The sequence below is a fragment of the Vanacampus margaritifer genome, chromosome 2 (genome assembly GCF_051991255.1).
Source record: "Vanacampus margaritifer isolate UIUO_Vmar chromosome 2, RoL_Vmar_1.0, whole genome shotgun sequence".
Lineage (NCBI taxonomy): Eukaryota > Metazoa > Chordata > Actinopteri > Syngnathiformes > Syngnathidae > Vanacampus > Vanacampus margaritifer.
In genome coordinates this window covers 56,109,691-56,135,052 of record NC_135433.1, presented here as the reverse complement: position 1 = coordinate 56,135,052, position 25,362 = coordinate 56,109,691, and the positions used below count along the sequence as shown (strand labels likewise).

The 25,362-nt window shown below is 39.8% G+C and overlaps 2 protein-coding genes across 2 annotated transcripts; both read right to left on the bottom strand.

Annotated features, from left to right (window-relative positions):
- Nucleotides 1-4,215: 4,215 nt before the first annotated feature.
- On the bottom strand, nucleotides 4,216-6,861 carry LOC144043693 (homeobox protein Hox-B5a-like). Its single transcript, XM_077557594.1, has 2 exons — nucleotides 6,046-6,861; nucleotides 4,216-5,129 (listed from the first exon to the last, which is right to left on the bottom strand). Exons 1-2 carry the CDS (start codon nucleotides 6,698-6,700, stop codon nucleotides 4,882-4,884), a joined length of 903 nt encoding a protein of 300 aa, XP_077413720.1. The 5' UTR covers nucleotides 6,701-6,861; the 3' UTR covers nucleotides 4,216-4,881.
- A 2,104-nt stretch (nucleotides 6,862-8,965) lies between these two features.
- Nucleotides 8,966-11,652, bottom strand: LOC144043862 (homeobox protein Hox-B6a-like). The gene is made up of 2 exons (XM_077557898.1): nucleotides 10,943-11,652; nucleotides 8,966-10,070 (listed from the first exon to the last, which is right to left on the bottom strand). Exons 1-2 carry the CDS (start codon nucleotides 11,487-11,489, stop codon nucleotides 9,799-9,801), a joined length of 819 nt encoding a protein of 272 aa, XP_077414024.1. The 5' UTR covers nucleotides 11,490-11,652; the 3' UTR covers nucleotides 8,966-9,798.
- Nucleotides 11,653-25,362: the final 13,710 nt, after the last annotated feature.

Below are 25,362 nucleotides of genomic sequence, written 5' to 3'. Positions count from 1 at the left end.
TGTGATTGTGTTGGATTTGAAGTCATTTAAAAAAAACTCCTCGAACGAATTATGAGAGTTTTTTGTGACTTGGATGCCCAAGCGCGTAATATAAGCGTAAACGATGCACGAACTTTCAAAAAAGGGTTAAAAAAAAAGAAAAAAAAAGACTGCAACACGACCAACATTCATTCCAGAGTCATGCCTATATCCGCGTGCAAGTCCCTCAAATGTAACAATACACTGATCACTCCTCCACAATAGTGTCCAATTCCTAGACAAACACACACCTCTGCAATGCAAAGAAACAAGGGGCCAAGTCATATGTGTTCCTCACCCCACGCGTCATCACCTGTGAAGGCCAAGTTAGTAGTGTGGACAGGCTCAAAGGAGCAAAATAGTTTATGCACATAATACAAATAATGGTGGAAAAGCAGCTCTGCTGGGTGGAGCTGCCTGTGTACACACACACACACACACATGCGCACACACACACGCGCACACGCACACACACACTCTAAAAAGACAAAAGAGCTATACTGCTTCAATGCCTTCTCATGTCATGATCTTGCTTGCTTCAAAAATAGCTATTTGTGTCACGGGTTCATATACAGGCCTGCGGCATGTGTGTGCGTGCGGGTGAGCGTGAGTCATTTGTTTCCGTGTATTTCGGTCCAAGGGGGTCGGAGATACCTGTTATGGGGGGTTCCTTTTGAAAAGAGGAAGTAGGAATATAAAAGGAAAAGAGGAGATTTTGTCTTCCTGTTTACTGAAACGAAATTTCCTGGCACTCCTTTTTTTAATTTTTTTTTATTTATATATATATATATAGGAGCACAGTGAAGAAACTAAAAGGGTGCGAGTCAAAATGTGAAGTGTGTAGCCTCGACTAGAGCATGTTGCAAGCAGCAAAAATGTTAAAGAATAAAAACATATATAAAGTGTATTTTCAAGTATACACTATAGCCTATGTAAAGTTTACCATTGGTATAGAGAATATGTAAAGTCCGCGACAGGGTAAAATGACATGGCCAAAAGTGTAGAAGCATTTAGAGGTAACAACTCAATTTGACTGAAGACTGCATGCACTGCATGTTTGCACAGACTAAGTTTATTGTTTCACTTCCATGCACCCCTTTTATCTTCTGTACGAATTGGAATGGTACGTAAACTGAGTTTGTTAGCTCTGTTGCGATTATTAAATTTCATTTAAAATCAAAGCGCAAATGATAATTACAACTATAGTGATTAAATAACCAAGACTCCAATTGCTAGCATGTATAGCTCACAGAAATCAGAGTGGTCACCAATACACCAATAATTGACATGGTGGACATTTGCCGTAAGCTGCGTCGGTGTAGGTAGTGCCACGTGACCGGTAGTCTCAGGGAGACATTGATTGTAAAATCATGTTATCCTATTACACTGAATAGTTACAGAGTAGGCCTAATACTGGATGAAAATATATTTTGAAATTACATTCTTTGTTGACAATTATTTAAAATGACTGAAGTAAGAAAATTGATGGATGGATGGATGGATGAATTTGTTTTTGTTTTTTTACATTTCATGTCAATTTTGTTTGGTCTTTATGCAATTAAAATCATTGCCTAACAGTCACTTCTTGCATGAGATATATACACTGTAACAATTTGACTGGAGAATTTACAATAAATAACAGGCAAAAAAGTTGCCAACTAATTCTTGTGAAATCTTATTTAATTACTGTGAAAATTTATCACAGTATATGAATGTATTTTTACAACTATTTACTGTATATAAATTACAGTTACTTACTGTATTTACTTTTACAGCAATTTACTGTAATCTAGTTTACAACCGTTTCTTGTGAATGAATATTCATTATGTTGTTGTAAAATCCATCCTACAATTTTCTTAACCGCTTATTCCTCAAAAGGGTCGCAGGGTTGCTGGAGCCTAACCCAGCTGGTGGGGTACACCCTGAACTGGTTGCCAGCCAATCGCAGGGCACACAGAAACAAACAAACAATCATCTAGGGACAATTCAGGGCGCCCAATTAACCTACCATGCATGTCTTTGGAATGTGGGAGACCAGAAAACCCACACAGGTACGCCCAGACTCGATCTCTCACCCTCAGCACTGCGAGGTGATCGTGCTAACCATTCATTCACAATGCCGCCCTCGGTATAAAATCAAACCTTGTTCTGCAGCCAAGTACATAAATTAATGAGCTGTAATCCCTAGAGAAGTGCGCTGTGAAGACGATACATACTGCCCTTGCACTAAAATATTACTCACCAATTCCCTGATTTTTTGTCCTTGCTCCGGTATTGCTTTCCCCCCTATAGAGATTTCCGCCAAAACCCGACAATCTTTACAGTATTTACCTGTAATCCACATATATACATGCCAAAACATAGTTGCTGTAAAATTTAGAGTTATTTATACATCAAATTACTGTACGATAAATAGCCTATATTCTTTATATAAGATGATTAATTTCAACGGACCAACATGCCAGTCACAACCGACAGGCGCAGGAAACTCACGTAGTGAACTAACGTGAAACACTCAACTTTAAAGTTCATGCCATTATAAGAAGGCCTTGCATTAAGGCCTACAATTTTGCTCAATTCCAGTTCACACGATGGCACATATATCGCTAAACAACATATGTTCTCTGTGTTACAAATGTTTACTTACTACTGTGTTTGGTGGCAGTGAAAATCAATCATGTCGTGCACGGTATGCTGCATAATTAAGTCTCCATAAATTGAACGGATTCATACGGAATATTTCTCCAACACACACAGTGACATTGTAGTCAAACATGCCTGTCTTACTTTTCCCAAGCGACCAACGCATAAACAGTACTTACTTTGTGCCTTCTTCCCTTCCTCCTTCCGATTTTCCCAGCATTCACAGCGACCATGACCGAGCGAGCTACGGAGCCTGCGTGTGGACCCGAGCGGGAGCAGTGACCATCCTGAGTGCAGGCCCGTCTTCGCTAGCCGCTATCCCTCCCTCTGCTGCTCTGTCTCTCTACATTACCGACCCATTTAGGATCCCCGAGAAGCAGTTAAACCGTCACTTGTTTTCTAGAATGTGAAATATATTGTATAATGTCAACTCCCCAAAACCATAAAACTAGCTTTATGGACCCCACGTGACCAGTGGGCAGCCAGTGAGCGGTATCAGTCTGAGGCCATGCAGGCCTGAACTTTACGATGTAACTCGGAGATAAAAAGCATTCATCTGTTTGACACAACATGTAAATGTCAAAGCTGCGTCCGTTTTTGTTGAAAGCAGAGGATAGCTTGGAAATATCTCAATTCATGAGCATAGAACAGAGGCAGGAATAGCTCTTGTACTACGGATGATTCTCAAAGCAAGAAACAAAAGGAGACTGAAAGTATAGGCCTACATCAATCGGTGAGTTTTAAAGGTTTTGCATTTTACTGCCTCAACTGCAGCTACGTTCTCTAAAGTATAGCAGAATTTAGAGCAATTTGTTTTTTTCTCATATTTGAAAAGGAGATATGAAATTTGCCACTGCTCTGCGTGTGTTTGGAACACCTTGTTTGGTGACGGACTAGCTTTGGACTGTGAAGCTGCTGGGGGAAGAGGTGCAGACTCTGGGGCAAGCAGGGTATTCAAGCAGTTAACAATTTCAAAAGACTATAACGCCTTATTATTATTATTACTTTATTTCCAGGCATAAAGTCCCCTGTTAGTATTTGATAGAACTCTCCACGTGCCATTATATCAGCTTAAAGTTATTTGCTGAAGGAGAGTGTGATGTGACTCCATCATGCATTTCGTTCTAAGCCTGACCAGAGCAGTAGGCCTACTGCAAAATAAAAATAGCAGCCACATCAGTTTTGGAGCCAACCTCATGCAAAAGCATGATGCTCCATTTGGGTATCGTCCACAATCGTCATTCTATTCATGCCATAAATAAGATATATTGGTGGACGTTTGGTTCTTGTTTTTGGTTCTATTGGGTCAGAAGAAACATCAGCAGCTTTATCAAACATCCCTTTACAAATGCCCTTTTTTTGTTGATACTGACAGAAAGGTACTCATTTAACATACTCCCTTGGTAATGATTGTGCTGTAATTTGCATTTGGTGTAGGAGGGTAATACACAACTCAGCATGGATGCAAACTACAGCCCAATAGCAACATTGTGTCAAAAATATTTATTTTAATTTTTTTTCACAATAAAACTCATCATTATTATTTCCCAGGTGCTAATAATGCACAGCAGCCATGCATTTAAAATACACTTTACTTACACATAGGTACATATAATTACAGTATTAATGCCAATAATAAACACTTAGATTTGAATTTAAAGGACAAAATCACCGGAAGAGTTAGAAGTTTAACAATGCATTTAAACATGCACAACAACGAAAACTCCAGAGTAGATTTGAACATCGTATAGCTATGGGGATATTGAGACTGTATTGGAAGTAAATGGCTGGAGGCTCAACTTAAAATAAACATCTTAAAATTTGAACTTTGAGCACAAACCGTTTCCAACAAACAACAGATATTAGAGACTGATGATTAAAACATGTATGCAAGGTTGTTGTTGTTTTTTGTGCCCTATCTCAAAGACGATTTGTTTTACCAAAATGACAACACATGCAAGTACCACATTAACATTTTAACATTGACCTAAAACACAGTTGCACCATTGAAGAAATGAAAGTGTGGCGTTGGTGTATAGAGTACTGTGTCTCAAATGAAGTGTTATGGGTTATTTGTGTACTGAATACCGGATATGGATTTTATAGTCTGGTCCGGAGTCTTTTTGCCTTCTTTGTTGTCTTGGTGTATTTTCCATTGATGAGATTCTTGCCTAATGGAGGGACGATTTAAAATAAAAAATACCAGCCTGTGCGAATTCCTAAGGTTGGAAGGCTGACATGGTAGTACCAAGGTACATGCTTTTCCGTTTGTTGTCCTTCTTCCACTTCATCCTTCGATTTTGGAACCAGATTTTAATTTGGCGCTCGGTGAGGCAAAGCGTGTGAGCGATCTCGACCCGCCGCCTGCGCGTCAGATAGCGGTTGAAGTGAAACTCCTTCTCCAGCTCGAGCGTCTGGTAGCGGGTATACGCCGTCCGTGCACGTTTCCCGTCGGGGCCCGTCATATCTGAAGGTTGCGAAGCGGGAAAACGGAGGTCTGTTAGCACGTTATGAACTTTAATAGGAATAAATGCAAGACAGTGATTCACAATAAATTAACTTAAATATGCATATAGACCCATAGACGCATGCATATAAGTGAATTATTTGCATTCACCGTAAAATAAAAGGGCTGGGAACAACGGAATTATATTGCATTCTCTCCCAGACTAAAGGCCTTACTTTATAATGTAATTTTCCTTCACTGTCACCCCATTTCCCCCCCAGTCGTTCCACGGGGGTGTCTCATCCAGCCCCGTATTCTCCCTCACTTCCCTAATAAAGTGCCCACACGTAAAATAAAGCTTGCATTTTCAAAGCAGCAACCGTCCTCAAGCCTTGCTGGCCTCAAGCCTTTTTGTCCTCTTTTCCCACCCGGCTGCGTCTTGTCTGCACTTCTCCCGTTGCTTTTATTGCCCGGCTTGTCGCTTTCTTGGCAGATTTACGACACTTTTGTGGAATTTTCTAAACTAAAAAGACGGGGGCAACGATTCGCATCGCTGGCTTCTAAATACAGACAATGAATAAATGAAAGCACAAAACGAATGCTTGAGGGTTAATAAAATGCATGCCTTGTTGATTTAGTGTTCTATCACAAGTTAAGGATAAAAGCAAATTGTTGGAATAAGAAACATGGCGCCACCTACAATGTTACAAACGCCGCATAGTTTGATTTTTTTTTTTTCTTACAATAAATGTAAATCTATATTCTGGGGGATCTTGATGCAGGTTTCCCTGGTAGCAACAAGTCTGCAGCTGATCATAGGCCTATAGCCTATGCACTGTTCAGTATTTTTAATAATAAATAAAAAAGTGTTATAAAAGCAAAGTGCACCGAGCACACTGTATCGCGGCTAACGCTGGAAAAATAAACACGCTTGTACCATGGCTAATGTGCAGTTTTCTCATCCAGGGGAATATCTGTGGAGACTCGCTGCCTGTCGTGCTGCCCGGGTTTGAGCCACCCTCTTGTTTCTGTACAGGCTGTGTTACGTGCTCGCCTCTGCCAGGGTTGTTGTGTTGCATTTCTTCCGCTTCTGCTGCGTTTTCGTTCAGCTCCGTGAACCGCTGTGTCGCTCCTCCGCCGGACACGGGTGAGGGCAGGTTAAGGGCGCTTAACAGACCGCTTCCTGGTTGTACGGAGAGGGGAGACGAGCTCCGACTACTCTGCTTACTGTCTCCGCAAGTTGACGAGATGGAGTCTCTCACAGAGGCAACGGAACAGCTGGACGACTGCCTGAAACTCCTTTCACTGTCCAGGGGGTTAAAGCTCCGAGAGCCTCCAACGACCGAAGCTCTCCCGAAGTGTCCTTCGGTGTTTGAGTCGTTGGAGTTCCCCCCTCCCCGACTGGTGACCGTCAGATCCATGCCATTGTAGCCATAGCCGTAAGAGCCAGTCGCATGGTGCATCGCGTCCGTAGAAGGATCCCTGTACGCCCCGCCGTTCAATGCATCGCTGCCGGGTCCATAATTTAGCAGTTGGTAGTCGGGGCCATTTGGGTAGCGCCCTGAGAACGAGTTTACAAAGTAAGAGCTCATTTAGGTTGCTTTGGAGAGCTGCGCTTAGAGTTTTAAATTCTAGGGTATCTTAATTTGTAGGAATTCCTGAGGTCCTTACTTTCATCGATTTATGATGTACAGTATATGAGTGAATTATGGCGATGCACTGTACTTGGGTTTTTAGCTATATGCGCCGTCCAAATATGGGGGTGGGGTGGTGAGTGTGTGTTTGAGGGAGTGGGTTGAGTAGGTAGGGCGGATGGGATGGGGAAGTGGTGGGGGTGGGGGGCAGAGAGCTGATGGAAGCAGTCACGTAGTTTTGTTGACCCACCGTAAATTCTCCCCGATGACTTTGGATAGGTAATTCATGTTCTGAGGTTTCTAATGATAAAGACATGGGTGGGGGCAATCTCTCCCACCCTCCCTCTCTGTCATTCACACACACGCGCACACTGCACACTCTACTGCAGTTGAGCTCAGAGTGCCACCTACTGCTGTTTGGATTTATTGCAGACATTAAAATGAAAGGGAAAATAACTTATCATTGGCCATCGATTTGGGAGCCTGCATAATTAAAATATCAAGTCAACCAACCAAGGTAAATAATAAATGCGGACTTGTTTTTAATGCAAAGGAGTGAGGCACATGTTTTTGGTTAACATGCTTTACTGTCCTATTTGTTATTCAATCTTGAAGGTCTACATCAAATAAATATTTTGTCTGTCTTTCTTTTGGCGTTCTACCTCCCTCCATCCGCAAGATAGGGAAGAATGTTTAACCTGATTTTACCGCATTGGATGAGAATGTGTAGATTTATGATTAATTGATTTCCAAGGTGTGATGCAATTCAATGGCAGAGCCTTCAAGTCCCTGGAGGTGGATCCTAACTAAACTGCATTCACGCTGTCATTCTGTCACTCTGTCATTCAACACAATGACGTGCACCTATAGTTAGAACCGACATTTTTTTTATTGGGTTAAAAAGAGAAATCCTTGCCGTGTATAGGGCCAAGCTGCTGGAAATAGAATACTATCACGTAAAAATGAATTGTCAGCTATAAAAAAAAAATTCAAGTTTTCAGACTTATCCATGGAATAATAAACATGTTTTGAAGTATAAAGTAACATGTAATCATCGTGGTGCATTAGATGTTGCGAGTTCAATCCAACTGATGCTGCTCAAGTCTTTTTAGTGCCGATTATGATTTACATTTTTACTAAACTGTGAACATAAATTCTCTTAATGTTGTAATCGTAATGTAAATTATATGAACCGTGGTTCTACGTTTTACCAGAAGTAAATTGAAGCAGCCTTTCTGATTATTATTTGACGAAATTGGCAAATCATATAGGCATAGATTCTGCCAATAAAATTTGCAGAGGCCCACATATGTTGACTCAACAATACAGTACTCACTACATTAATTGAGTCGAATTTCTTGCTGGAATATAACTAATTATTTTTTTAACTGACAGTTATTTTTTTGTCTGACTCGTCAGACGTTTTGTCCCCCAAGCTCAAGAAATAAATAAAACATCTTGTGAACAAGCATTCACAATATACATCAAGAACAAAACTTTTGCCCAATACAACCCACACATTGCATGCACTCTTTAGGGGAGCATATTTCCATTCAAAACTATTAAAATGTAACAAAGTCGCCTTATTATTTCAATAACGCGAAATCTCTCTTCATTGATGCTTTTTATTTTACGTCGACAATGACATGAAGTAAAAATAATAATAATAATGCGCCCGATTACTAATTAAACTCAAGTCCTCATCCTGCGGGATGGAACGCACGCCGGTCACGCAGGGGACAACTAGGTTCAAAGGGTCGGAAGGACATTGTCCACTTTGTCTGGGTGAAGTGTGTGTTTATGGGTGACGTGTCTGGCTGCTCGGCTCGAGGCCAGGTCAACTTTCGCCTGCATCGGCCAGCTCATCAATTAGCTCAGACCACAACTACCGGCAATATTGCCCCGTGTCATCTGTCCGGATATATATATATATATATATATATATATATATATATATATATATATATATATATATATATATATATATATATATATATATATATATATATATATATATTCTCGTTTATCTAATTTAATTATCCTTATTATTGTTATATTTTTATATTGATGTATGGGGAAAAAAAGCAATAACCTCGCAATAACCTGAACACTTAAATACATCCCTTTATAACTTTATTGGACATGTAGTATTGTTAAATACTTGCAAACACATACATAATAACTACACAATGCAAAAGCCCATAAAATATACAACTTCTAAATGTACACATTCCTGAATATTTTAGGTAGTTTAAGGAATAACAACAATAGGCTATGTTATCCCCCACCGCACACCTCCACCCGGCTTGATAAAGTAAAACCATTAAGTGTTACTTTAATTTCCCCCTGTCCTACAAAATGATGCTGAGGCTCATTATGTAGCTAGGGATTTTGACCCTGCTTATATATATATTTACAGTACATAAATATTAGTGCCAAACAATACATCGTTTTAGATTCGTTTTAGGTTTTGTGTCTCCTCTCCTTATCGTGTAATCTAACAAAAACAAAATCTGGTAAATTATTATTATTTTTTAAACAAAAACAAATCACCAATGGGGTACAATGATCGACGTTCAAGTGCCTAGAGAAAAAAGACGTCAAAAGAGATAACTCAACACCTTTTTGGAATGTAACATGAATTGTGTTGTTAAACAGCATCTTCGCCCAAACGGCTTCCTTGTTACTAATTGGTTTTAAACCATCAAAATGCACAAAGCAAAATGCACCATCTCGCCCATATCCACTTTACCATCTCCGGCGCCGTCTTTTTTCTCCTTTTAGACCACAGATATTTAAATAGGGTCTATTAAAAGTTGAATTAAATCATGAGGGAGGTGGTGGACATATGTCTCTTTGTTTCTTCTCATGTAAACAATACAATGCAAATAAACGCATGGATGTTTTCCAATAGTTTTGAGTTCAGATTTATAGCGCATTGGAGGACTTTCATGAGCTTTAAGAAAGGGGAGGAGAATGGATTGATTAATCAGAATGTATTTTCTACCATCTTCTTCCCTGTTTATGAGTCAGTTTTATTCTTTATGAGCGTATTCCTACTCCGTCCGTTTTTCCTCTTCATCAACCCCGTTCATTGTGGATGAAGAGGAGGGGGAAGAGTTTATTAGTTTGTTCTCCTTCTTCCACTTCATCCTCCGGTTCTGGAACCATATTTTAATCTGGCGCTCTGTGAGACAAAGCGCGTGCGCGATCTCGATCCGCCGCCTGCGCGTCAGGTAGCGGTTGAAGTGGAACTCCTTCTCCAGTTCGAGTGTCTGATAGCGGGTGTACGTTTGCCGCCCACGCCTGCCGGGACTGCCAAACGTCCCTGGAAGAGAAGAAGGGTTGAAGAAATGAATAGCACGTTGACGACAGTGAATGCTTTCAACACATCATTAGTTCAGTTAAAATGTATTGGGTTGGGATGTTAGGTTTTAAATGTCACGTGTCAGGCATATTTCATCTGAAACAAAAAAAATAAATGTATGATCTACAATACACGCATATGTAAAGACATTAAAAAAACAAGGACAAACTGACTTCAATATTTGGACGACAGGGCAGGGATCATGAACCAAAAAAATGTGCATTATTAACAATCATTTCCGTTTGTTTGTTAGCATATTTTTACTCGTCGTCTTGGCTTTGTGTCAGCATGACTCGGAGGTCTAGTTTATTTACTCCTATTGTTAACTTTTCAATGAAAAGATTATTATTATTATTATTATTATTATTATTATTATTATTATTATTATTATTATTATTATTATTATTATTATTATTATTATTATTATTATTATTATTATTATTATTAGAGACAGATATAATTGATGGTATAATTGAAGAACCCCTTTTCCATCATCTGATTTCTTTCCTCTTGTGTGCTCGGTATAACTGTAGCAGCTTCGGCCTGCACTTACAGTTCCAAGCCAAACAAACCCGTTTTACGATGCACAGTAAACTAGCGAGCAGTAACTGACGGACCAACAAACGGCGATCATAAAACAACTCGTGGGAGAGGAGGAGGAGGAGGAGGATGAGGAGGAGGAGGAGGAGGAGGAGGAGGAGGAGGAGGAGGAGGAGGAGGAGGAGGAAGAGGAAGAGGAAAGGGAGAAATTCAAAGAGGAAACAAACGTCAGTTTTATGACGGGGTTCATAAAATATGCAAGGAAGATGCGTTGGAGTGAAAGGGAAGCTCACCGTTGCAGGCGTTCATTCGCTGCATCCACGGATAAATGTGAGCTGACCCCGCTTGTTTGTCATCCATGGTGTCACCAAAGACTCCCTTGCCACTCAAACTGGCGCAGTCCGTCTTGCGGTGCACGCCATCCTGGCCCAGAGCGAGGGAATGCTCCTCCAGACTGCAAGCGTAGTCCTTGTCCTGGTAGAAGCTTGTGGCGGCTGCCGCCGCCGCGGCTGTCGCATAGTCACACGCATTTGCTCCAGTTGTGGCACCAACCGTTGTCCGATGCCCCCCATACGCTCCGTTGGTCGCCTGTTGGTAGTAGGTCGAAGCCGAATAGGACTTCTCCTGCACGCCTCCACCGCTCGCGCTATAAGCCGCCGCCGCTGCCGCCGCTGCAGCGGTGACGGCTGCAGCTCCCGAGTAATGTCTAAGCGGGTGGTCAGTGGCGTATCCAGAGGAATAGAGGGGGATTTGACCTAAGAACGACTCGGCCGCCTGCCCGCCTCCAGCCGTTCCCGATAGCGCAACGGGGAAAGAGGAGTTGACAAAATAGGAACTCATGAGGACAGTAGGCAAAGCAAGTGGATAATAACTGAGGAGATGAACAGAGGGCAGGACAGGAGGGCGCGAAACAACAACAATGTGCACGCGGTATAAAAAGAAGGAGGAGGAGGAGGAGAAGAATGGGGCTAGCGGCTAGCAGCTAACGCTTCTCCCTCCAGCCCTGCTTCATCTGCTTCCCCAGCCTACACTTTATGATTTGTTGTGTTTTATAGGCGACAGTTCGACGGGCTGCTGCTATCACTTAGTTTATCGCAGATTGGGAGGAGGGGTGAGGTTGATGAGGGTTAGAGGGGACACGGGGAGTCTGGCTGGTAGAGGGAGAGGCGGCATCATGCGCGCGCGCATTGTTGTGTGCGTGTGCGTGTGTATGTAAAGCGCTATGGGTGAGGAGGGGTACGAGCTGAAGGGTATGGGAGGTGGAGGCAAGCAGGCACCAGCTGACCACACTCTGACCAATGGGAAGGCTCTGTGCCTGCATTCGTTCACCCGTTTTCGAGTAGAGGACGGTGCGCACGCGTGCGTGTTCACGCGCGTGTTGCTTCACTGCCTCTTTTCCCATTTCCACTTTCCAATTTCCCTTCCTCTCTTGCTAATTCTCCAATCTACTTTTACAATCGTCATCTGGTTCCCGGTGACATTGCGCAATCAGACTTGGAGTCTTTGGCGCGTTAAATTGATTCTCTTTCTTCCTGTGTCTCCGTCTGTTGGGCCCCATAACAACCGGCGGCTCACAAACGCACTTATGTTGTATATGCACAGCGCAAGCGGACTCAAGCCCCGAGGGGTATGTGTGTGCGTGTGTGTGGGGGGGGGGGGGGGGGAGGGGGTCTAAATGGGAATAATAAAACCCATTCCTTGCACTTTGCAAATAATACATAGCACATTAAAATGATTTCAGCGAGAAATACATCACGCAAGCGCTCGCTTGTGATCCGATGTGTGCACGTCGGTGATGGTTTATGAAATTGTGATTCTGGATTTAATCTGTTTTGGGTTTGCAGTGTACATGGACATGTACTCTAAGTGCATGGGTGCCTTAAACTTTACATTTAAGTGAACATAGAAATATATGAATAAGGTGAGGTGGTTCTTTGCTTTGTTTCGATGCCACGAAGAGTTGTTGCGTGCATTTGAAAAATACCACAGAAGTGTTGCTAAAGAAGCACGCCTTATTTGATTTATGTCCACTGTGAATTATTGTGTTGATTTGTGACTTTGTGACATCATCGAATCAACAAAAGACCACAGGCAATTACATGAGTCTACAAAAATAAAAGTAGAAGTCGGCATTCTTCTTGGTGATGACAGAAATTGAGTCTTCAGATAGACCTTGATAGACCTAGATATACCTAGACGGGTCTATGGAATGGATTATGTCATAATTTCGTTGTTCCTATATACAGGAAAGTCACAAAAATCCGGTCTGCATTTCTTTAGCATTTACAAAGTGAATGTGCACGGCATTCTTTAAATAAAAACAGTCAGTCTCAGTCTGTGTCCTGTTCTTTTTGTTCCCCATGCCCCGATTTGTCTAAATGGGCATATACTGCAGATAGTATGGCTGACAAATAGACAAAGACTCTATTTTTACTTTGACTTAGCTTTGTGGTTTCTTGCGGCTCTGCAAAGTAACACCGGTCAGATAATAAGTTTAAACCTCACTTTCTGTGCAAGATCACTTGTAGACAGATGGAGGAACTCTTGTAACTTTCGTTTCCACCCCCACCCCCAAGCCCTTTCGTGATCTTTCCCTCTCTTTTCGCCCTGTAATGGCAGGACGCTGCGTTTCCTCTCTGCTTTGTGGGAACGGGAAGCTGCAGTATTGTGCTGGAGCTGACTGCGGTTTAATCATTAATGAATAGCAAGCTGCATTGGGAGAGCGAGGTTTGGCCATTACAGTCCGGGAACGCGGGACGGCAATGCTGCTATTGCGTATAGGCCTACAATACTGCACAGTTTTGGCTATGACAGTGCAGTGTTGACGGTAACTTCTCAGTAGCACATTGCTGAGAAATTACAGCCACATGCCTATTGTTTTATGGTTTTGTGAAATTGAATTATTCTTCAATGTTACTAAATAAAACATAAATACCGTATATATATATATATATGCCGTGCACATTTACTTGCTGCAGTATAATAATAATAATAATAAGTATTGTTATTGTTATTATTATTATTATTATTATTAGTAGTAGTAGTAGTATTATTACTATATATATATATATATATATATATATATATATATATATATATATATACATATATACATATAATTATCAAGTGTGTGTGCGTGTGCGTGCGCCTATCAACATTGACTAATAACCAAGAAATGTATGTGCAGGAAAACGATTTGGTCTTGATAAAGTTCCAGAACTCGAATTGTCGACACGTAAACATAATAATAATTCCATTGTTTTGAACATACAAAAACAACTTAATTAAGTCATATATATACATGTATATATATATATATTACACACCAGAAAAAGGAAAGGCCTATCGTGATGCATTTGACCTATACACGCTGTTCGCAGTTGTATGTATACTGAATTAAAATAAAAAATAAAGTATAAACATTGAAAAACAGAAACAACATTAACTTCTGTATAGGGTCTGTTTACTCAACAATGTGTTTTAATCCTAATAATTACCTATTATTAGTCATTTTTAAATTCACTTTCGCTTTCATTTAACAGTTTTCTTATTCGCAGCTATAATAAAATAGACAGTCTGTAAGAAAATATATTTAGGAATTACAATTTCACCCAAAAATCGTAATAAATATAAACTAATACAAATATAACATAATTTCCTACAATACACGTAGGCTAACTTAAAGTTGTATTTTGGCAGGACGATTCAATTCGGAAATAGATGCATTGAATGCCGACTGAAATAAACTTAAAGGAATCTGCAGATGCACTTAAAGAATTTTAATGGCAACTCAATTACAATGGAGTCAAACTTTTGAGTCTTCTTTATGGCTTTATTGCTCTTTTCACCACCGTCGCAATGTGCGTGCGTGTGTATGTGTGTGTGCGTGTGCGTGCGCGTTGTCCTTTGTGCTGCATAGCACATTTGTTCATCTGCTGTTTGCTACAGGCCTGTTTTTTTTAACTTGTCCCCATTTCTTGAATTTTACAAGGAGTCAATAACAGTCATAAAGCAATAAAAATAGCTGCACACACATAGCCTCTCTTTTCAGCGCACAGTGGCCCTGAGCAATTTTCACACCGCCTTTTCGACAGGCTATTTACTAACAATTATTGTCGAATGATTTACTCGTACATTGCATTTATTGGTGATTTTACTTTGCAAGCGAAAAAAGGATTCTCACACGCGTTTAGATCCAACAGTCGACGGAAAAACGTTTGTGCAATAGCTATAGCGAATTTATTGCATTTTGGTTCATCTAACGCAGTAAATTAAAATCCCACTTTTCCTTTTAGATTCGGAAGCCATCTCTTTAGAAGAGTTAAATTGAGCTCAATTCTATTTCCACGAGTCGTTTAAACGTGGGCTACATTTTTGCCATCAATAGTTTAGTTTGTTTTGCTTGACATTGGTTTAATGTTTACCAACACCTACCGGTCCTCAACGTAGTCTGTGGTTTCCTACTCGTGCGTGATCGTTTGCGCACGTGTCTTTCTTGACCGACCCCTGCAGCAGCAGTTAATAACAAACTGATAGAAACTCAGTGACTTGAATTTTCGTGATGTAATATACTGATCGTTTCCATGGAGTGAAAACTCGCCCTTCACGCCACCATGAGCTCGTGTTTGTGTCAGCGAGCCAAACCGACCCCGGGGCACGTTAGCAATTAAAGGGACGTTCAAGGCACAGCAACAAAGATGCAGACTGGTGGATGCAACTTCAGACTTCATAAGGATTATTATTACTATGTGATTGTCTGGCAACCAGTTAGGGTGGACCCCGCCTACTGCCCGAAGCCATCCGGGATAGGCTCCAGCACCCCCGTGACCCCTTTAAGGACAAACGGTTAAGAAAATGGATGGATGGATAATAATAATAATAATAATAATAATAATAATAATAATAATAATAATAATAATTATTATTATTATTATTATTATTATTTTACTTATATATATATATATATATATATATATATATATATATATATATATATATATAGTAATAATGATAATAATAATAATAACACGTATTATTATTATTATTATTATTATTATTATTATTATTATTATTATTATTATTATTATTATTATTATTATTATTATTATTATACTACAGCAAGTAACATGTTCAAGTGACTGCTTTTTCGTGTTTCATTATATTCATGCATCCCTGAAGATTGATTTACATGCGCCTGGCTTCACTTGTGTAAAAGGTGACTCGCGATGTATAGCGCACTTGTAATCTAATTACACAGCAAATCCAGTGACTGCGTTGGCTGTTGACCAAAACATAAATAAAGGAAAGCGAGGATCTATATTGATTTGTCATTGATGTGAAAAAAAAAACTGGAACCCCAAAACCCCACCCCCCTCACCCCTCTGACGTCTGACGATGACGGAGTCATAAATTATGCTCACGTGCATGCATATATTGAGAGTAGCAGGCGACACAGATTGAGGGCCCCACCCCATGCTGCCCTTAACACAAATGTGTGAGCGTGCGTGAAAATTCACGTGCGCAGAAGCTTTGGTTGGCTCTGTTTATCAAAACAGCGACCCTGACCAACCAGGAGAAACGTTTCCACCCAAGGCTTGTTATTCAGTGCGCGCAATCCCACAGTCCACAGTTGTAGGCCTATATGCATGCTTCACGCCTCATTCAACAAAGTGTAACAGCGGCTATGCCTATCCTTGGCGAGGCACCCATTTGTCTCTATAGCTGCCTTCACTTCAAACAAATAATGAGAAAAGGCCGCGAACAGCAAGACAAAAGGTTAGAGGGTACTGCCTCGATCCACTCGCCTCTTTCTCAATAGTTTCATTTCAGTGTGGGCAAAATCAGAGGCATCAATTTGTCAATAGACCAGACAATGCAGGCCCTTTACCTTACTGTATCTACCTATCTATACACGCACGCACGCACGCACGCGCGCGCGCACACACACACACACACACACACACACACACACACACACACACACACACACACACACACACACACACACACACAAACTAACCAACTTAGCACATATAGCGAACGTTCCTTTGAATCAGCATGCAGTCGCGCGTGTTTATGTCTGTGCACGTTTTTTCATTGGCACCAGCAAGTCGCTAGATGGCACCAAAGCATTTTGCAGCATACTAAAGAGCGTCCTAGCAAAGTGTGAAGCTCTGTTGTTTAGTTGTCCGTGCGACCATCACCAGTGGACTTGCAAAATGGTTGATATGTGGACTCCACAGTAATATAAACTATGATATAAGGTTAGATAAACACAGACACGGATGTTACAGTTTTTCTGCATCTGTTTACGTGGGCGTTTTGTTTTGACATGTTTGTCTGTTCCAATCATGTCACATGGTGCAGTTTATACTGTCTACAGTATAAATTTCTAAATGAATAAAAGTATCATCTTGACCAAGTCTATTTTGTCTGATGCAACACGTAAAGTCTCGGCAGATTATTTAAGCAATGACACCATTCAATATGTCACAATGGTCGCAGTAAAGTCGGCAAAAAAAATGATAAAACACTTAATTTCCCTTGAGGCGAAAGAATGACTGGAAAGATCCAACATACTACAATTCCACTGCTGTACATATACACACCCATCCTGACATCCTGCCACAATATGCATAATTTAACCTTGAGCGTTAAGAAGAGATAAAGAGAATTACAAACTCAAGAAGACCGTTTGTCATGTATCTATATTTATAGATATAGATATAACCATGCAAGGTACCTTGATTGTATTAATTTTACTGTGATTTAGGGATTTTGGTTGTGCTCATAAATGAGTGCACCTCCTTTGTAAAGTGAGCGTTGCAAAGAAACCAAGTAGTTACAATTTCGAGAATTTGGATGATAAGCCGTGGTTGAATTAAATCACGATAATAATTTAATAGCCTTAAATGTAAGATGTTTATTTTTGCAACTCGGCCCTGAATGATTTTGTTACCATTTTGTTATCATGTGCATTAGACCAATCTATTTGCAAACAATGGTCCAAATATAAAATAATTCTGAAAGAAAACCCAAGGTTTTCACAAATCTGATGCTGAAAACGCCATTTATATTAGACATGAAGTTACTCAAGCCCTCTGCGTGTCATTTTAGACCAATTTAACTAACTATTTTTCATCATATTGCGTTGATAAATAGAGCTACACCAAACTATTCAATATAACCATTTTTTATGTATTACATGCATGTGTGGCGATACCGTGTTCAATTACAGAAAATCATCAAGCCAACGGTCATAGCTAAATATTTGATACAGAAAAAACAACAACAACAACTAACTAAGGCAGAGCCTTAGTTTTGTTGAGGGCAAGGGAATGGGTGGAGGACGTGATCGGGGGTGGGGGGTAGCAGCCACCTGCTGGGAGGAAATGAGAAGGGAAGCAAAGTCATAAAAGTGGGCTGGGCGCGCTCATGCACGCGCACGTGCGTTGGAAAGACAAAGAGACGACTGCAGCTTGAAAAAGACACAACGTGGACAGGGAAAAACAATGCTCCCACGTTTGAATGCACAATGTCATTAAAGGATCCCCCCAACTCATTTCATATGAAACCAGGCTCCGTCTATAGCAGTCACTCACAAATGACGCACGGCAAAATTTATTATTTTATGTATTTTTAATCAAATACTGCAGTTTACTTTGCCTTTCATGTGTAAATAACCACCTAACAATTCATATTGAAAATTGATCACAACGCCCTTTAGAGGAAACAGTGGAAAGTCAACAGCAAAGATTGCTTATATTTAACATGGCTGAAGCCAGCAACGTGCACGCAGCACCCACGGCCGTGGGTCACACCAAGCGCTCTTACCTTTGCTGTTAGTCCGTCACGAGTCCTAAACACCTGAAGCACGTTAGCCCTCGGAAGGCAATGCCAGGGGAACCAGACGGTCATGGCGCATGAATACCGGAGGCATGCAAACTGGAGGTGAGGTTGAGGAGAAGGAAGATGACTGTGTTGTCAACCAGTAGTTAAACCCCCCAAGAAAAACATCAGTCTGCTTCATCGCCGCCCCCTACTATCTTCAGCAGCATCACTGACAAAATGACTAAAACGCAAAAGGGACCTTTCAAGTCTCTCCTCTGTCATCACCGTCCGTTTCGGAGCAGGCAGCAGCACGGGACCACGCGGAACGCGGAGCCATAGCACACAGGAGCAAGATCCGGAAGAGCAAGATGATGATGAGGAGGAGGGGTGTGTGGGTTAGCACGGCTTGGTGTCAACATTTCTCCGCGGCTCCTAAGCGCAGCCACCGCCAACATTCTTATTGGCAGCAGGTATGCAGTCAAAGCGATCTCGGTTTGACGGTCGGTACCGCGCCAACGAACGCAGGCTGTCGGAGGTGGCTGATTCGGGCCGGAGAGCAGTGCCGCAGCAATATAGCCACTTGGGAAATCATAAAAAGTTCATGTTCACGTTAAGGGCGTCCACATGACCAGTCCGCTGGCCAATCCCCGCGCGCGGCCACTCATAAACTTGTATCACAAAGTTGTAAATTTTCATAAAACAACAAAGAATTTATAGCAATTCGGTGTGGATGTTGAGAGAGAGAGGATCCTGCTCGTACCCCCTCGTCCACTCCTCTCACCGCCATTTTCTTCAACTTCTGCTGAAAGACAAACGTTTCACCCTTCCCGCCCCGTGGCACATTTTAGACTTCGATTTATTTAGGAATTGCACAACATGGATACAATAGATAGCCAAAGGCTTGGCTTTTTCCATAAAATTTTTTGATGAGGTTATCATAGCTTTTTGCAGCAAAAAGACAGCAAAAAGACATCCATGAGATAAGTAAACACACGTCTAGTGTAAGCAACCGTGTGACATGCTCTGGTGACATGACCAAGAAAGTCATACGTGCCACTTGATTTAAAAAAGATTCAAACATATATATACAGTATATATATATATATATATATATATATATATATATATCGTCAAATGTGTTCCTTTTGGTTGTTGTATTATATATATATATATATATACATACATATATATATGTGTATATATATATCGTCAAATGTGTTCCTTTTGGTTGTTGTATTATATATATATATATATATACATACATATATATATGTGTATATATATATCGTCAAATGTGTTCCTTTTGGTTGTTGTATTCTTGCTAAGGGAAACTTTGCGTTTTGAATCGAGTTGAGTGTTCATGGTGTGTATTTGTAGGCTTAAACCGAACAAGCTGCGTAAATGTAGTTTCGCATTGCGGCACTGCGGCATTATTTTAACGACCCCCAGGCCTATGGCCACATGATCTGTGTGGTTAATGCCTTTTCATAAATCCGTAAGTATTATATGCGTCAATCAAATAGAAAGCATACCGGCTGAAATTAGAGAGGGGGTTTACATTAATGTTTGATTATTTTTTTAACAAACGTCCTATCATGAAGTCTAGCCTATAACCTACCACGGGAAGGTAGAAGGTTGATATTTGTGCAATGCAAGCTATGACACGTAAGCCATTTGGTAAAGTTAAACGAGAAAAATAAAAATCATAGGCTTATTTAGTCCTAAAATACAATTCGCCCACGCCAATTAATTCGTGCTTATTTTGTTCAGTCAAGGATAAAATAAGAAGGCCTACTGTACTTTAATTTGAACGTATTCTCTGTCTGCTCTTTCCAAAACCAATGCTTGACCTTTCCTATAGGCTTATGATTGCTAGTTGGTATAGAAACGGACGCCACACTTCCTCTTGCAAATGTCTCAGGTTAAAATTTAAACCCGCGGAAGCCCAACACAGAAGGCGCAAACAGGCCACTCGGTACCTTGTTCATTTGGTTTCTTTGTGCGATTTGGCCTTTTATTTGGCTTTCCGGCCCTTTGGCGGGTGCAATAAAGTCACTCGTTGTAAACCCCCACGCCCCACAGCCCCGTCGCTTTTCGGTGAACCCCCATGTTTGCAGCCTGGAGCGCCACGCCAAGAGGCATTACGGAGCTAGATAGGGATTTTATTGAGCGAAAAGGAAAATCGTCTGCTTTCTGCAAGGAGTCTGGCTCTGCAGCGGTAACGTTCCCTGACAACTCATGTTCATAAAGATGACTCGGATCCTGATTCAGGGATTCTCTTGACTTGTATTGACATTTCATGTATAGGCCGACGGCTAAGTAATTGTTTATTAGCTCACTAAAGTTTTGTGTAAAGCATGAAAATAATCACAGCTGAAATCAATGCTCTAGCAAATTAAAGCATAAAACAAAAAAAAAAAAAATAATTTAGCATTATCCTTTGAATTTCACTACTCTTACTCGTAAACAACAAGTGCCAATGGCATACATTTAGTCCAGTACAATAATAATAATAATAATAATAATAAAATAATAATAATAATAATAATAATAATAAACAGAGATTATATCCCTCAGTTGTCTCAGAAATTTTACTTAGCATGACTATTTCCAGTCGGGGAGTTAGTTAATGAAGAAAAAAAAACATGTTTATCAAATTCCGGTAACAAGTTCACGATTGGATTTCGAAATATGTTGAAGTATATTTATTTCCGTGGAGTATAGGCCTATGGGTGCGCTATTGAGCGCGTTTGTCTCCCATTTGAGAGTTTTATGGTTCGAATAATTTCTTAGGCTCTCCAAGTTTGCCGCGCTTGCGTGAGTTTTCTCTTTGTCCTCATGAACTCTGCAGGAACACACCGGGAATAAACAAGTCACCAAATAATATCCGATGTTACCATTTATATTTAGGCTACTACTTGTTCCTCGTGCAATAATAGTACGTATATTCAATGCATTCTCTTTCCATCATGGTTCCATTTGTGATGTGTAATAGGCAGGTTCCTAAAGAATGTATTATTATTATTATTATCATTATTATTATTATTAGCCTATACACAGCAATTGCGATTAAACAGCCATGCCGAATATTTACAGTAAAAACGACTGTTAACGTAAAGAATAAATTCAAAATATCTATTAATAATACCATGCATTTTTTATTGTAATCATTCTAGTTTGCTTTAGCTGTTAAAATAGTATTTCAAAATAGGTAGCGACATATTTTTTGAAATTATTGTGACGTTTATTATTTAATTTAATATTTACTGCCAATATCAATTTAAATCACACAGTATTATAAAAACTGTCGGACTTCTGCTAACACTGCGATGAAGCTACGAATTGAAGTATAGCCTATAATTTTTTTCAAAATTTACCAGACACAATAGGTTTATTTTCACAAAGTGTCGCTATGCCTACCAGCATTAATTTTACTCATGGATCGATAAGGAAATCATCAGTATCAAATATTCCAACCTCTGAAATTGTGTTTCTCAACATACATTTTACAACCCTGTTATGATAAACTATTTTGGCCATCTTGAGGAACAGAAAATAAGTAATTCTCAGTAAAAATTACACCCAGCTAGTCCTCTCTTGTATTTTTCCAATGTTTTCCAGACATCCCATTTGTCATTCCAACTGATGGCCTGTTACTTATATCAGCAGAAAATGAATATCAAAATGTTTCTTTTATCATATCTGTCATCTTTGGGTTCTATTTTTCCTTGTGCGTTTCCCTTGGTCTTGTTAAGTGTAATCCTGCCCTTCCTCGTGTCAACCAATCAGTGCCCTCAGCCACTTGTGTCTTGCCCTAGGTGTGTCTTGTTGTGTCATTAGCGTGTGTGTATTTACTCTCCTGCCTCCCCTCTGTCTGTGTCGGTTCCTTGTCATTTCCCTCCCGTCATGCTACCAGTTTTTGCCTTGTTGTCCTCCCCACGTTTTGTTTTCTCTTGTCATTTGGAGTTCGCTTTTGTTTTGTAGTAATTAAAATCATTTTTTGTACATCACCTTCGCCTCCTTGCCCTGCTTCCCTGCGACTGGGTCCGCCACCAAACTTTGCCTTCCTGACAATATCGGCTTGTTCTTGACCATTTAGCACAGCAGCAGCTAACATAGCTAGTATAATTGTTTGAAGATAAAAGCATTGATTTGCAACCTTGTTACTGTAATCAGAATTTAAGACAGAATTCAAATAAAATGCACCCTGTTTAAAAAAATAAAAATAAAATCGTAAAAGGTTTATTCACCCTGAGAAACAGGGTTGTGCCCAATAAAATATATGTGACCCATAAAAATCCGACGGTTGAGCTATAATTACTTGTAACTTGTTATTCTTAAAATAGAACAAAGTCTTAAATAAATGGTTAATATTTTTCTATAAGCACACATAAAGACTTTAGGTTTGACTTATATATACTTTCATCTCCCAACAATTCCCTACTTGCCAATATTAATCATGACCATCTCTGCACTTACTATTATCATTGAACAAATTAATGCAGGGAGATGTGTTTATTCTAATCTCATGCCTAAATCAAAGTGTTTTACAAGCGTTTGTGTTTGCAAGCCAATTAATCTGACTGTCATGTGAAGATTTGAACTATATGTTTTTAGGTGAATATGAATTGAAGCATACATTAACACCTTGAAAATGGAAAATAATGCCGAAGAAGACAGGATTCTGACATCGGTTTGCTATTTCTGTGTATAGCTGCTGCTTTGGGACAATTTCACAGCTCCAAGGTAATCTGTGAAGTACAGAAATGTGAACCTCTGTAGCTGTTTCTGTTAATAATCTATTGTGAGTAAAAACTGGGAAGGTGCGAGGATGACTCACTGGTTGGCAGCCACCGCAGTCCTCCCTAGCTGGAATCTTAAACACAATACAAACTAATGAATATTCACCAAGCCCTAAATTGTTTTATGGAGGTCACAGAGCTGTCCCATAGTGTGCAAGAGAGAGGAGAGGTTGTATAAAAAAATAAAGAGACAGTCAAGCATATTTGAGCTACTGACAGTAACCGCTGCGCAACCAAGGCGACACTTGTATAGCTAAAGTTGTTGTAAAAAACAACAACACATAAACAAAAAAAAAGTTTTACAGACGACTTTTGGCTTCATGACAGTGATTTTTTTTTTAAAGCTAAAAAAGAGATGTATGGGGTGCAACTGTTAGACTGACTGTGACACACCTTCCTCGGCATTAAATAAAGTGTTTGTGAATGTTTTGCTGTTGAAACATCTTATTATTATTAATCTGGATGTTCAATACTATTTTTTTTTTCAGACCAATGCCAGTACAAGTGTTAAACTCTTACTATGAAACACTGCACTCTAAAACAGTTGGGTCAAAAATAACGCAATTATGGGTAAAAAAAAAAAAGGGACCAATCCTCTACTTGGGTCAATTTGACCCAACTTTGAGTCAAGGGATGGATCTTTCAGCGTAAAACAACTCACAAATATTGGTCAGATCCTTTACTTGAGTCAAAAAATTGGGCCATTTTGTATAAAACAACCCAGAAAGTTGTGTCAAATTGACCCATAAAGTAGATCGGTTCTTGATCCATAATTGGGTTACTTTTGACGTAACTGTTTTTTTGAGTGTGATAATACTAGTATTTTATTTTTGATTCTTAAAATTTTCCCCAAAAAGCAATGGCAGAAAACTTTAAAGAAATGATAGCTCTATATCTCAACATAGCAGTTTTCCTTAAAATTCTATTTTTCTAATCTCTAATTTCTAGTTCCTTATCGTAAAAAAAAAAAACCCACAAGACGGCAGTCGATATTGGTATCGGCCACTGCCATGAGTATTAAACCTTCTTCTTGTTCTTGTTGTTGTTCTTCTTCTTTTTGTTGTTCTTCTTCTTCTACTCTCAACCCGTCATGCTTTGCCTGCTCCGTCATGTGGAATGGAGGATCAGTTTACCTTTGTATGGCAGAGCAGTTTGCTCTGTCTTTGGCTATTTGTATTATGATGGATATTTATGGAAAATTGTGGTCAGCCAGAACAAAGTTTGATAGTGGAGAGACAGAGAAAGAAAAGCGTACAGAGAAAAAAGCACAAGTAAAGATGAAATGTGAACTGTAAGAGAAACACACTTATCAAAACATTATGACTACATCGTCACGTTGGAATCAGGTTTTATACCGCAGTGCTATATGAGGGTCAGGGCTATAAAGAAGAGACAAGAACAGGACAGGACCAGGAAAGGACAGCAACAGAATAGGCCAGCAGTGAAATGAGTTCCATTTTTTAAGGTGCCAACATAAGCATGATTTGTACCTACTGTAAATTGGAACGCACCACAGACTTTCATAAAAGTAATTATCTTCTTCAAATATTTGTATGAGAAGCACTTTCAGCCTATGAATTTAAAACAATTATATGAAAATCAGGTTGTATGACCGTAACCGTAAATGTGACAACATATCCTTATACCTCTGCGCAACCTAGTTCAATGGACACTGTTTGAAAATTCATTATGTCGTAGGTCAATATTCTTTTACAGGTTCGAAATCATGCCAAATCAATTTTTCTTTTAGCCATATTTAGCCAAATAATTCCTAACCAAAATCACCCTCAGAGTGTTATTTTCCACCATTCACCCATCTCTAAGCATTTTTTTTTAGCATTTTAAGAGCATTGAGCACCTGTTGTTACTGTTGTTGTTGATGATGGAAAACCTTATATAAAGTCTCTCAACTATGTTTGAAAATAGAATAGAATAGAATAGAATAGAATAGAATAGAATAGAATAGAATAGAATAGTGACCAATTAAAATAAAATTTTATCAGACTTGACCTTAGCTTTTAAGAGTCACCCAAATGGCACAGTTTTGTTCGCCTAAATCTATGTTTTGGAAAATCCTGTGT